Source organism: Phaenicophaeus curvirostris, chromosome 3, assembly GCF_032191515.1.
Source record: "Phaenicophaeus curvirostris isolate KB17595 chromosome 3, BPBGC_Pcur_1.0, whole genome shotgun sequence".
NCBI lineage: Eukaryota > Metazoa > Chordata > Aves > Cuculiformes > Cuculidae > Phaenicophaeus > Phaenicophaeus curvirostris.
In genome coordinates this window covers 48,112,791-48,124,983 of record NC_091394.1, presented here as the reverse complement: position 1 = coordinate 48,124,983, position 12,193 = coordinate 48,112,791, and the positions used below count along the sequence as shown (strand labels likewise).

Below are 12,193 nucleotides of genomic sequence, written 5' to 3'. Positions count from 1 at the left end.
TTGTCATTGAGTTTTGATAAATAAGGAAATGTTCTTCATTGTTTGTCATAACTCTTTTTCTCTAGGATGTCTAGCAGTCTTACAGTTTTGGCACTGTGAATAATGGGGGAAGAGGGAGAGACATGCAGATCTCTTAGTTGTTTTTACTACAGTTGTATAATTCTTTAATTTTTACTACCTGGAAATCTCTATGAAGACTGAAGAAACAGGAATAAATAGTTTGTATAAGGTTTTAGAATCTGAAAATATACTCAGATTAACATGTGCAGTGGATGACATGATAGCATCAGTAGCAATTAAAGAAATAACATTAACAAAGTGTTTGAACATATTAATTATCAAAAATATCCTTGTTCAGATAAAGTTATTGTCTTCAAAAACTGACAGAGAAAATTCTGAAACCTCTTAATATTGTATTCTTAATATTGTATTCTTAATGGTATATCTTTCCCTAATTTAGAGTGCAAAAATACTAAAAAGCTATTGCACAAATGGGAAGAGAGTGTGCAGGCAAATGAGATACACATTTTATTTTAAGACTTGATACTCCTTCTGTGTTATTGAGAGAATAAAAAAAATATTTTTTTTGACAGGTTGTTCCTTCAAACCAGCAGCATAAAACAGATGAAGGTGGTAGGGCTAACCTGGGAGTTATTAGTATTCATGCACCTCGGTAAGTAGTGAAAACTGTATTTGGAAAACATGGAATTCTGAGATATTGCTTACTTAGATGTATTTAAGCTGCACATTTCATAAAGTACCTATGAAGAATTAATCTGTAGCTAAGGTCAAATGTTTATTATTTATATGCTGGGGGAAGACCAGATAGTGAGCTTTAAGAAATTAATTGCTTAACTAAATAAAATTCAGTAGCTGTTTCTTTTGTTGTTTTGAGAAGCTTTTGCTCTAATTTTCTGAATCCTGTGTTTTCTGGCCATGGTAAAATACAGCTGATAATTGTCAACCTGTACCTAGTGCAAGTGGTATTACAAACCACTTAATGTTTGAAATGTACAAGCTTTGAGTGACCAAATCCAGACACTATGCTTTCAGAATAAGAGCATGTTTTTAAGAGTGTTGAAACCCCTCTTCCTCTGGGTGCTAGCCAGTGTTTTAGAGAATTTAGTAAAGTCTCCAAAAATTTTTAAATATATGTATTCATTTTTACTTATTTGTAATAGAAGTAATGAAGTCTCATTTCCTGCAGATATGTGCCCTGTGGCTCCTCCTTTTTCACATTAGTCACTGGCTCACCTTACTGTGTCCCATCTGACTTTTCAAATTCATAATGTTATATCCTACTCACCTTCACAGTTCTACTACCCACTCACTGTAACCCTGAGCTTTTCTCACAAGGCTAGGTTGCCTTTAGGTAGCTTAGAAGCTAGCAATAAGTCCTTGTTCTTAAACTTTTGAGGTATTTCATAGTGGTTAATATTTTTGCATTCATATCTGCAGATTTGACCCATAATATTGCTTTACGTTTGGAAGAAAATCTATTTTAAACCGAGCACTACCATTTATTTGTGATGCCTGAGTCTTGGTAGAAGGATGATGATTATTAGTTATCAATATTTTACTGGAGGTTAGAAACAGGTGTGCTCAATAGTATCATTGTACGTTTTATAGCATAATCGAAACTGGATGGGGAGTACAGCCTCTATGCTGTTAAATATAATATTCCCAGTTCTGTTTGGAGACTTAAATTCTGGGTTTTTAGTACTGTTTAAATAAAGGATTATTCTATAGCAATGAAGTCATTAAATACTTAGAATGCACTTTGTTAGATGTGAGTTGTATGCAGATTCACTCTTTGGAAACTGCCAAAGCAGAAGGCTCTTTAGAAGCAAACCTTACTGTCTTCTGCAACTTAAAGCTGTAGTTGCTAGTGTCTTACAGAGAGGCAATGAAACATCTAGCTAATGAGTATTAACGTAAAATTAAATTTAATAAGCAGTTATCTTAAACTTACGATTTTACTTGTCTGACTTTGCATTGACATATGCATTTTTTTCTTCCCTTTACTACTGATAACTTTTAGATTTTTTTTTTTACTATGCTGTTATGTACGTGATTCAGACTTGAAGTCTGTTGAAAGTTGTCATTTCAGAAAAGATATTTTATAAAAGTATTTATGCTTGATTTATATTTCAGGGGAGAACACACTTTGCAGCTTAAAGCCCTATACAACAAGACTGCATTAGATTGTCCTGTAATCACATTAAATGTCCTGCCTGATCCTGAGAAACCTGTCTGCTTGAATGTTAAATATGACAAAAATACTTTTTTTCCAGCAGGAGGTACCTTCCCTGGTAAGTATAAAGAATCTTTGGTGGAAACCCATCACTCAAGCTTTGTAAACCTCTGAAAAACTATTTTGATGTGTCTCCTGGTCTATTTTCTCTACCTTTTTTCCAGTCAGTTTTGTCTCTGTTCTTTGTAACAGCCAGAAGTGCTTCAGTAATGCTTGAAGAGAAAAGATACGTGCATCATCTTTGGAAAGCATTTCAAAAGACCTCTTATTTATTTGTTCAAAATGATTTGATTTATTTGTCTATACATGGCAGAAGTTCAGAATCTCTTCTCTGTCCTTAGTGAAATACCATATTTCAGTTTTGGATCTTCCCAAAAGATGATCTGAGCTAGTTCATGCATGTTTTCCTTCATGTCATTTTCTGTGGAATAGTTACAAAGCAGGTAGCTGTGAAACTATAGGCCAACTGTGAGCCAAGAGAAGCAAAAAATGATCAGAAGTACGCCAGGGACACTTCTTTTTTGCTATATTCTTTCAAAACAGGCTGATCTTTGCTTTCCAACTAAGGCTTCTGCGTCATAAAAGAAAAACCAGTGTTTCTTGTTATATCCCAGTAGTATTCTCAATAAGGAAAGCAAATAAAGAAAAGCAAGTTATGACCATGAGGAAACGTCTTTTGCTAAAAGCAAGACGGCATTTGAAAGATCTACTTGTTCCTATAAGGAAACTTTTGACATGAATGAGACTTATACTGTCTTATTCCACTAATCAGGAAATAAGTTGTCTTCACAATAACCATGGCAGATAGAATTCTGAATTTGCCAGTGAGGTCTAGAAATTTAGTAGCCCTTCTTCCAGAAAATTTTCATGTCTAATTTGCAGTAACACTATTTTCAATCCTCCTAAAGCTGCAGTTCTGTCTAAATAAGTTAAATAGAAAACAAGTAGATTCTGTCACTTTAAATAGAATACCATATTAAGGAAGGCAAAAAAATACTTCAGTAACAATTTATTGTAATTAATACCAAAAAACACTTGAGACTTTGGAAGCCTGCTGTATTTTGTCAGTGGGACCAGTGAAGGAGTGCAAGGCAATTTCCAAGCTTTTTTTTTTTTTTATTCCCATTCAATCCCATACATGGTTTTAAAAAAAGACAAAAAAATTTAAAAAACACATTTGAGTCTTCAGCAGATGATTTTTATACCTATTTGATGAAGTAAATACTAACAAATTTCCTATGCTGAATGGTATCCACTGAAGAATTAGTGATTTCATGCCTGAAATAATTTATAAGTTACTAGCTCTGATATGCTAATACGATTTGCCTTTGCCTTTATTTGAAAGGAGTAAATTAAGTTGGCAAATTTTATGCAGTTTTCAAAAGTTTCAGGAGAGGTCAGGGGAACTATTGATCAGTAGATATGTTTTCAGTATTGGGCCATTGTTAGAAGGAATATAAAGAACATAAATAAGTTGGTACATAGATAAATGTAGAAATGGAAGCACGTTGGGAGCCACATGACTTTTGCAGTGGAAGGTGGTGCCTTGCACATGTGTTCGAAGGAGTCAACAATTGTGCGAAGGGAAGTGATCCTGCTGATAAAGAGTACTTGGTTTCTTGCAGAGTTTTTGGCAAGTTCTTTATCCAAAGGCTTCTAAAGCAAGCTGTTACGTGACACTCCTTCCTATGCTTTTGTCTTTCCCATGCCTTTAGGTGGACTTAAAACCAAAGAAGTTGTCTCTCTAAGGAGTGTTTTCAGTTCTGTTGCTGTTTCACGGTGTGATTTCAGCACAAGCATCTGATTTTTTCCCACTTATTCGCTGTACTCCATTGTAAATGTGACAAACATCTCTCAGAGGTGGAAAATAATGAGAAACTCTGCTTCATACAAATCCATTTGTTGTATCCCAAGCTTGTATGAAATACTTGCAACATTTACTCCAAATTTAGAACAAAAAGGATTTAAGTTTAATACCGGGAGTTGAGAAGCAAAATACCTTCCACAAATATGAGGTCTGTGGTATGGAAGCTTGTTTATTGACCAAAGAAGGTTCATATTCAAATATAATAGTTATGCTGTAGTAACTTGATGAGCCAACATTTTTATGGATGAGGTTTTTTTGTTCTTTAAAATACTCCATTCAGTGCTTTGAACATAACTAAATTCACAAGGTATTTGTTTTGCCTACAGGAAGCATACTGTAGTATTATAGAATCACAGAGTGGTTTGGGTTGGAAGGGACCTTTAATGATTATCTAGCTCCAGCCTGTCTGCGAAAAAGCCATTTTTCAAATATAATGTGTAGTATAAATAAACCAGGTCTTGAAAGAGGAAGAGAACTGAAACATTTTTTTCAGCAGATAACATAGTATCCATGGCATTAAACTGTGATATTAAATCAAATATTGAATTCCTTATTTAAAGCCTCATATTTAATTACCGTCCTAATTATTGGACTTACTGGGGCACTCAGGTACACCTGAGGACTGGCACTGTAATCTTGAAGGAAGTCATGCCTGAATTTTGTATCACAGCCCAGTCCTTCCTTAAAGTGCAAAGTTCAGTTCTACATGAGCAGTACAGCTTCAATTGCATGCGTGAAATCCACTTGTAATTTTAGCGTCGAAGTGATTGGTTCACATTTTCAGCTGGAAGAAGGATAGCTTTATTCTAGTTTGGATTCCATTTTCTTCAGACCACTAAACTTCCTATGGAATATATAGGAAAAGCTAAATTTTTCAGATCAAAATTAAAAATGACAAGCATGATATTTTGCCTGCTGAATCATAGAATCACCAGGTTGGAAGAGACCCACTGGATCATCGAGTCCAACCATTCCTATCAAACACTAAACCGTGCCCCTTAGCACCTCATGCCTTAAACACCTCCAGGGAAGGTGACTCAACCACCTCCCTGGGCAGCCTGTTCCAGTGCCCAGTGACCCTTCCTGTGAAAAATGTTTTCCTAATGTTCAGCCTAAACCTCCCCTGGTGGAGCTTGAGGCCATTCCCTCTTGGGAGAAGAGGCCAGCACCCTCCTCTCTACAACCTCCTTTCAGGTAGTTGTAGAGAGCAATGAGGTCTCCCCTCAGCCTCCCCTTCTCCAGGCTAAACAACCCCAGCTCTCTCAGCCACTCCTCATAAGGCCTGTTCTCCAGCCCCTTCACCAGCTTCGTTGCTCTTCTCTGGACTCGCTCCAGAGCCACAACATCCTTCTTGTGGTGAGAGGCCCAGAACTGAACACAGGATTCGAGGAGCGGTCTCACCAGTGCCGAGTACAGAGGGAGAATAACCTCCCTGGACAGTCAATAGCAAATGAAGGAGTGAATTGTGTCCCTATATCCTGCTTCTAACAGAATATATGACATTAGTCTCTAAAAAGTAGCCAAACTCAGCTTTAGATTCATAGCCAGAGTATGATTCATAGCCAGCTTTAGATTCATAGCTTTTTGTCACAGTGTGGCTAATAGATGGGAAAGTGGGAGTGCTGTTGGAACAGTTTCTTTCCAACTCCACCTTTCTATCCAGTAGTTCAGGGCACCACAGTATGAAAAGGATATCAAGCTACTGGGGAGTGTTCAGAGAAGAACCACAAAGTTGGTGAAGGGTTTAGAGGGGAAGCCGTGTGAGGAGTGGCTAAAAGTCACTTGGTCTGTTTATCTGGAGAAGAGACTGAGGAGAGACCTCATCACAGTCTACAGCTTCTTCACAAGGGAAGGAAGAGGAGCAGGCACTGAGCTTTTCTCTCTGATGGCCAATGATAGGACCCAAGGGAGTGTCAGGAAGACGTGCCAGGGGAGGTTTAGATTGGATATTAGGAAGAAGTTCTTTGCCCAGAGGGTGGTGGAGCACTGAAACAGGCACCAACCCTGACTATATTCAAGAAGCATTTGGACAACACCCTAAGACACATGGTGTGAGTTTGGGGGTTGTCCTATGCAGTGACGGGAGCTGGACTCGGTGATCCTCGTGGATCCCTTCAAACTCAGCACATTCAGTGATTCTGTTTCAATGTCTAAAACAATTTTGAAGGAAGAGGGAGATCTGCATCTCCTATCCTTGAAGGAAGAAATCAGACACTTAACTAGCAAATGATTTTTCTTTCCTGAAAGCAAGAAGGCCTGGCTTGCCATTTTGATAAGACTGATAATCTGGGAAAGGAGACCTGAAATTTGAGGCCTTTTTTAAAAGGAGCCATTGGATAGACTAGGTGGGGTTTTTCCTAAGGATTGTCAAATTACAGGGCATGGGAGAGAAGATTTTTCCATTTCTGGTTTCATTTTTTTTTATCATTTGTATTCTATTTGGAATGCAGGTTTTGTGTGGTTTTCCTCTAGGTATGAGGGAGATCCAGAGACACAGAAATTCATGGAGTTTGGTCATCTTACTTCTGAATAAAAATAATCTTAAAAAAATGTCGTCTTTCATTCTACAGATTTTATGGTTAGTGTTCTTTCTGAAGATGACAACATTATTAGAAATATTAATCCAGCACGAATTTCTATGAAAATGTGGGAAACACAGAGCAGCGGAACTAGGATACCAATTGATGTAAGTCATCAAAATGCATTTTTAAAATGGGTTTCAAAATGCTGGCATAGAACAAACATTTGCAATGGAAAATTTTCTTAAGTTACATCAGTATTCTGTTATAGATTTTAAATAACAAGTATTACATAGCTGTCGTATTTGTTTATCAGTATCTATGCTGTTACAAGTTGTCAGACTGTTCAAATGTCAAGACTATAGAAAGGACAAAATTACTACTGCTCTGCAGAAGCTCACTTATAGCAGGGAAACTATTAAAAGTTGCCACCCGGTATTTTGCAAAGAAAAGTTTGAGAATTAAGAATATGAAACTAGTGTCTAAATTACAGGTGATCTCATTGAATAATATGTGCTATTGGTACTGCAAAGTATTAAGACTTCATAGCATATTACAAGTAAGGTACTTTAATTTTCTGTATATTGCGTTAAATTTTATGCATCTTTTCAGGTTGCAACATTTAGCTGTAGTAAAGTGAAGGATGACAAGGAAGATGGCTTCTTTTATTTCAGGTATAGCAGCATTTATTTTATAATTACTGATGCAACTTACTGTATAAAATACATAGAATCATAGAATAGTTTGGGTGGGAAGGGACCTCAAGGATCATAGTTTGAAATAGAAACGAGTGTTAGATTTTGATAATAACAATATGTTATAGAATTAGTATCATAGAGTCCTACAAGTCATCCTCTTAGAGTAATGTCTCAGTTTTGACAGAGACTGTTTGCATTTCCTCAAAAATATCTTAAGTATTTGTAAGTCACTGCTATCCCTTGGTAAACACTGCATCAGTATCTGGATGCTATTTGGCCTTCCTTGCTAGGTAAAGTTCTGTTTATAGCAGCAGAAGTGCAGACATCTGTCTTCCCTTCTTATTTTGATATTAGAGGTTCTTTGCCAGTAGCCTGCACTCTGGTTCTTTTCTGTCTCGCTATACTCAACCTTGGCCACTGGTTCAAGTTACCCAACTTGGACTTGTGTACACTTTCTGAGTAAGAGAAGGAATTAGCTACTCAGATTTAATGCAAATTCAAGCCAAGTGATTAAATTTGGAAAGAAGTTGTTGTTGCAGATATAAACATTTCTAGGTTTTGTTTCAGTAGCTTTATGAAAATTCATTGAATGGAAAGTGAAATGAGGTAGGCTTGCAGATACCTGATAAGGCCATGAAAAATGTTCTTTCAACTTGTAAGAGACAAACTCTTGGTGGCGACTTTCCTCAACCAAGCTTCCAGTAGTCTTACACTATTTTTTGAGAAACATTCATAGTGTTCTTGCTGAAGGAGTTTTATGGAGGAGTACTAAAATACATTGTGCCTTTACAAGGTACTCTTAACTAGACTGGGGGGAGTACTCAGAATTTCAGTTGTTTGCTTGCTTACATACTTGTCACTTCAGTATTAACTTGCTTTTGCTTGGGTTTTGTTTTTGATTATTTAGGGATAAAGTGGTTCCAGAGAGAGTGGGCACTTACAGTATCCAGTTTACCTTTGCAATGGATAAGACAAATACACTCAGCAGTGACCAGGTTTGAAGCTATAATTAATTCCATGCAGCGACAAACATGTAATACAGAATCATCTGGGAGAAATATAATACTTTGTAAATTCAGAATGCAAATGCTTTCACTTGCAATCTTTGCAAAAAATATATTATTTTTGATAGTTACTTGTTTCAAACTGTTGATTTCAGATTATGTTTTCATTAGCTTTTGTAACTACACAGAATTCTGGTGGAATAACAGGGCCGCATAATTGCAACCTATTAGAACTATTCTATGGTCATGCTAATTTATTTCAAGATTGTCAGTAATTTTCATATTCATTTATTTCGGTATTTTCTGAGCAACGAATGTGTGCAAGTGAATCACAGTGAATTATATCAGTCTTTATTTTATTTTGTTTTGTTTTACTTCATTTTATTCTTCCTCCTTTTTCTGCTAGATTATAGTTGAAGTTGTACCTAATGACCCTGTACGCTTGTTACCTGATCCTTCACCAGCTACTCCAGCAGTTTCCAATGTACGATCCCTTACTAGCCGTACACTGGTCAAGGATTTATACCTCCATATAATGGTAACTATACTTTAATAAAAGATCATAATTAGGGAAATATACCACTGCTAAAAATATGCTGAATTTTGCAGTAAGGCACTGCTGCTGTCGCTTTGCAGTTTAACTTCAGGAAAAATACATATATCAGTGATTTCTAGTATATGAGAGGGTTATCTTGTTTTATTTAGATACACGTGACCAAAATGAAAGCCCACAATCCTTGCTGTCAGGCATCTCAATTGAAACCCATTTCTTTTTTTGCCATAGGAAAAGAATGTTTCAAGATCAGTTTCTAGTGGGAAAACACTTATATATACAGCAGTTGTTTCTCTCAGTAATTTTTATTCCAGGAGACAGTTTCTCTTCGAAATCTTGCATTAGGAAATATAAGGTTTCCTAAACTTTGAACGTTCATGGGGTGCTGGAATATGACTTAACCAGTTACTGCTGTGGACTTGTGGAGAATAAGTTTAATTTATCACCACTTAAAATAGATTTGGGTAACGAGAAACAAAGACAAAAGAAGTAAAACACCACCTTCTGCCTCGCTCTTTCCCAGGCTCAGCTTTTCTCCATACTTCTCTACCCTTCCCCAAGCAATGCAGAGGGATGGGGGTTGTGGTCAATCCGTAACAGCTGCTCTCTGCTGCTTCTTCCTTCTCCGAGTTTCGCTGGTTTTAGATGGGTGTCTCCATGAGCTGCAGTCCTTCGTGAACTGCTGCAGCATGAGCCCTCTTCACAGGCTACAGTCCTTGCCCTGCAGTGGAGTCCTCCATAGGCGCCTGTGTAGCTGTCTGTTCTGCCGTTATAGTCTTTTATGGACTGCAGGGAAATACCTGCTTCATTGTGATCTCCCCACAGGCTCCAGGGGAATCTCTGCTCTGGTGCCTGTAGCACCTCCCCTCTACTCCTTTTTCTCCGGCCTTGGTGTTCCCTCTGCTGTTTCTCTTTTTTTCCCTTCTCCTTTTCCTTTGCATTTTTGCACTTCCTTAAATATATTTTCCCAGAGGAAATGCTGCCTTGGCAGAGCAGCCCAAACATGCCCTGCAGAGGACTGGTTGGAGCCAACTGGCGGCTGCCGTGTCCAGCACAGGACAGCCCCAGCCACTCCTTGCAGAGGCCACCCTGCAGCACCCGCTGCCAGCACCTTGCCTTGCAAACCTAGTACAATATATAAATGTATTACTTCATTTCATGCTCCAAACTAAATTTTTATCTTTTACTTACAGGATGAATTCAACAACCGCACTGGGATGGATCTAGTTGGCAGAATAATAGCAAAAATTAAGAGCCCCAATGAAGAGGATATAGAGATCCCACAGTTTAATGGGAAAGTCAGTACAGTTGAGTTTCCATTTGCCAGAGGATCAGCTGAAATTGTAAGTGCGACTGAAATACATAGTTAGCTCCATGAGCAATGGAGCCTATTTTTCTACGGTTTCAAAGCTGATCTTAAACCTTGTTGTGTTTTGTAGAGGTTTAGTGTGTGTTGTAGCCTTCCCTTACTGATGAGTAGATAAATTACTTCTCTGTTTAGTTGCTGATTTTCGGAAAACTTGAAGGAAAGACATTCTTTAAGTTGGTTATCCTTACCGAGTGAGGGAAGTTTGCAACTACATTCTAAAACCAGGTTAGGGAGTGGGACACAGAGGCATCCAGGATCTTTTCCTAATTTGAATTTTACATGTAAATAGCGCTTCACCACTTTGTTGTTAAGCCATTAATATTAGTGATAATTTACATTTTTATCTGTAATACTACCTGACTATAATACCTTACTATCATTTAGTCTGACCTCTTCGTAGATATGTAATTAAATTTTAACAAGTGCTCTTTACATTTTGTCAAGCTAACTAGGTTTACATAAACTTTGCAGAAAGGCATCCTATCCTCATTTGAAGAATTAAATATAAAACTACCACTTCTCTTTATGCTTTGAGTCGATAGTACCCTTTACTATTAAAAGTGCTTGCCCTGTTTCAGTTTGAATCTCTGGCAATAAAACTCAAATAGAATCATTAAAATCTACAGATCCCACATAGAAACTTATTCATAATATATTTTATTCAGTATATCAGCTGCTTTTATGGAACTACGTAGATGAAACTTAATGACAGCATAAAAAATTCTGTGTTGTTAACAGTCAAGGACAGATATCTAAACATGGGAAACACTTTTTACTGAACAATTTGTTAAACTCTGTTCTATTCTGATCCGTAAAGAAAAGTGTCAAAATGTGCATAAAAAAAACAAACTAGAAAAATAAAATTCATAGACTAAATAGAGGTATAGGATAAAATCTATATAGTAATTGATTTATGGTGCACTGTAGGTTTCTGTTCCCCAGCTGTGTTTCAGGAGTAATAAATTAATTGATTTGCAAACACATTTTAGTGGGCAGATAGGGTGGAAAGAAGCATTGAGGGAATAATAACCCTATAGAGTGGACTCTTAGCAGTTCAAATAAAATTACTAATTTCTCAGACTCCTCACTGATGCAGAAATAACAATTGTTTTATCTCCATGTACTAGTAACCTGGTTTTTAGCCATTGTGACCTGAACACCACAATCTTGCTTCAGTGACTAAGCTAACAACCTATGTAAGGGAAGGGGCATATATGCGGGGTTTTTTGTTGGCTTGGATTTTTTTTTTTGTAAGCAGATGCTTTCTATTTTTAGTTATATGTTCCTGGTTTGGTGTGGAGTGGAAGGAGTGGGGTACATTCTACTTTCTTATTACTGTGACCTGATGAGATCCTACTGCTTTTGACAGTAACGTGTGTTCCCTAGTCTTCCATTAGGAGTAATTCTATTGCAGTGAACTCTTCCTCTCTGTGGACAGTTTTAAGTTGTCTAGTTTATATGAAGTTCTCTGACTTTAGGCAACTCAGAAAACTCATGTGGAAAGGATTTGTTGATTGTTATGCACTCTGCTTTTCATATAATTAGGAGTGGAGTGGGGAGGGGACACGCTAGGGTTTTTTTAAGGTATCTTGAAATTGTCCATCTTGTTTATAAATATAATTGTGTGTAATTAGCATCAATGTAGTGAAGCTGATAAGCTGACATGTTTAGCCTTACACGGAGGTTCAGGCATACCAAACTTGTTTAACAAAGGAAAATGTTTAGATTTTTATTGGTATAAATTTTCTAAGGATATCAGACTTCTCCTGATAATTTTGTAGCTGCAATATTCTTGAAAGCCATGAAGACTATCTTTGAAGGTTATATATCTATCTCTTCTTTTAGGCTGCAACCACTTCTCTCTTGATTTGGCCAGTTGAGTAGCAATTTCTACATATTAAAGGTGGAAACAGTATGAGTTTTATTATA

The 12,193-nt window shown here is 37.0% G+C and overlaps 2 protein-coding genes across 2 annotated transcripts in view; one reads left to right on the top strand and one right to left on the bottom strand.

Annotated features, from left to right (window-relative positions):
- Positions 1-12,193, bottom strand: part of LPIN2 (lipin 2) — a 492,308-nt gene that overhangs the window by 366,231 nt on the left and 113,884 nt on the right. The gene's annotated exons all lie outside the window — the stretch shown is intronic.
- The window catches only part of SMCHD1 (structural maintenance of chromosomes flexible hinge domain containing 1), a 78,986-nt gene that overhangs the window by 54,297 nt on the left and 12,496 nt on the right, over positions 1-12,193 (top strand). Inside the window, exons 31-37 of the mRNA XM_069853896.1 lie at positions 594-673; positions 2,155-2,312; positions 6,692-6,807; positions 7,253-7,314; positions 8,246-8,333; positions 8,749-8,880; positions 10,089-10,238. Of these exons, the coding sequence (XP_069709997.1) occupies positions 594-673; positions 2,155-2,312; positions 6,692-6,807; positions 7,253-7,314; positions 8,246-8,333; positions 8,749-8,880; positions 10,089-10,238 (786 nt within the window). The remainder of the gene's footprint in view (positions 1-593; positions 674-2,154; positions 2,313-6,691; positions 6,808-7,252; positions 7,315-8,245; positions 8,334-8,748; positions 8,881-10,088; positions 10,239-12,193) is intronic.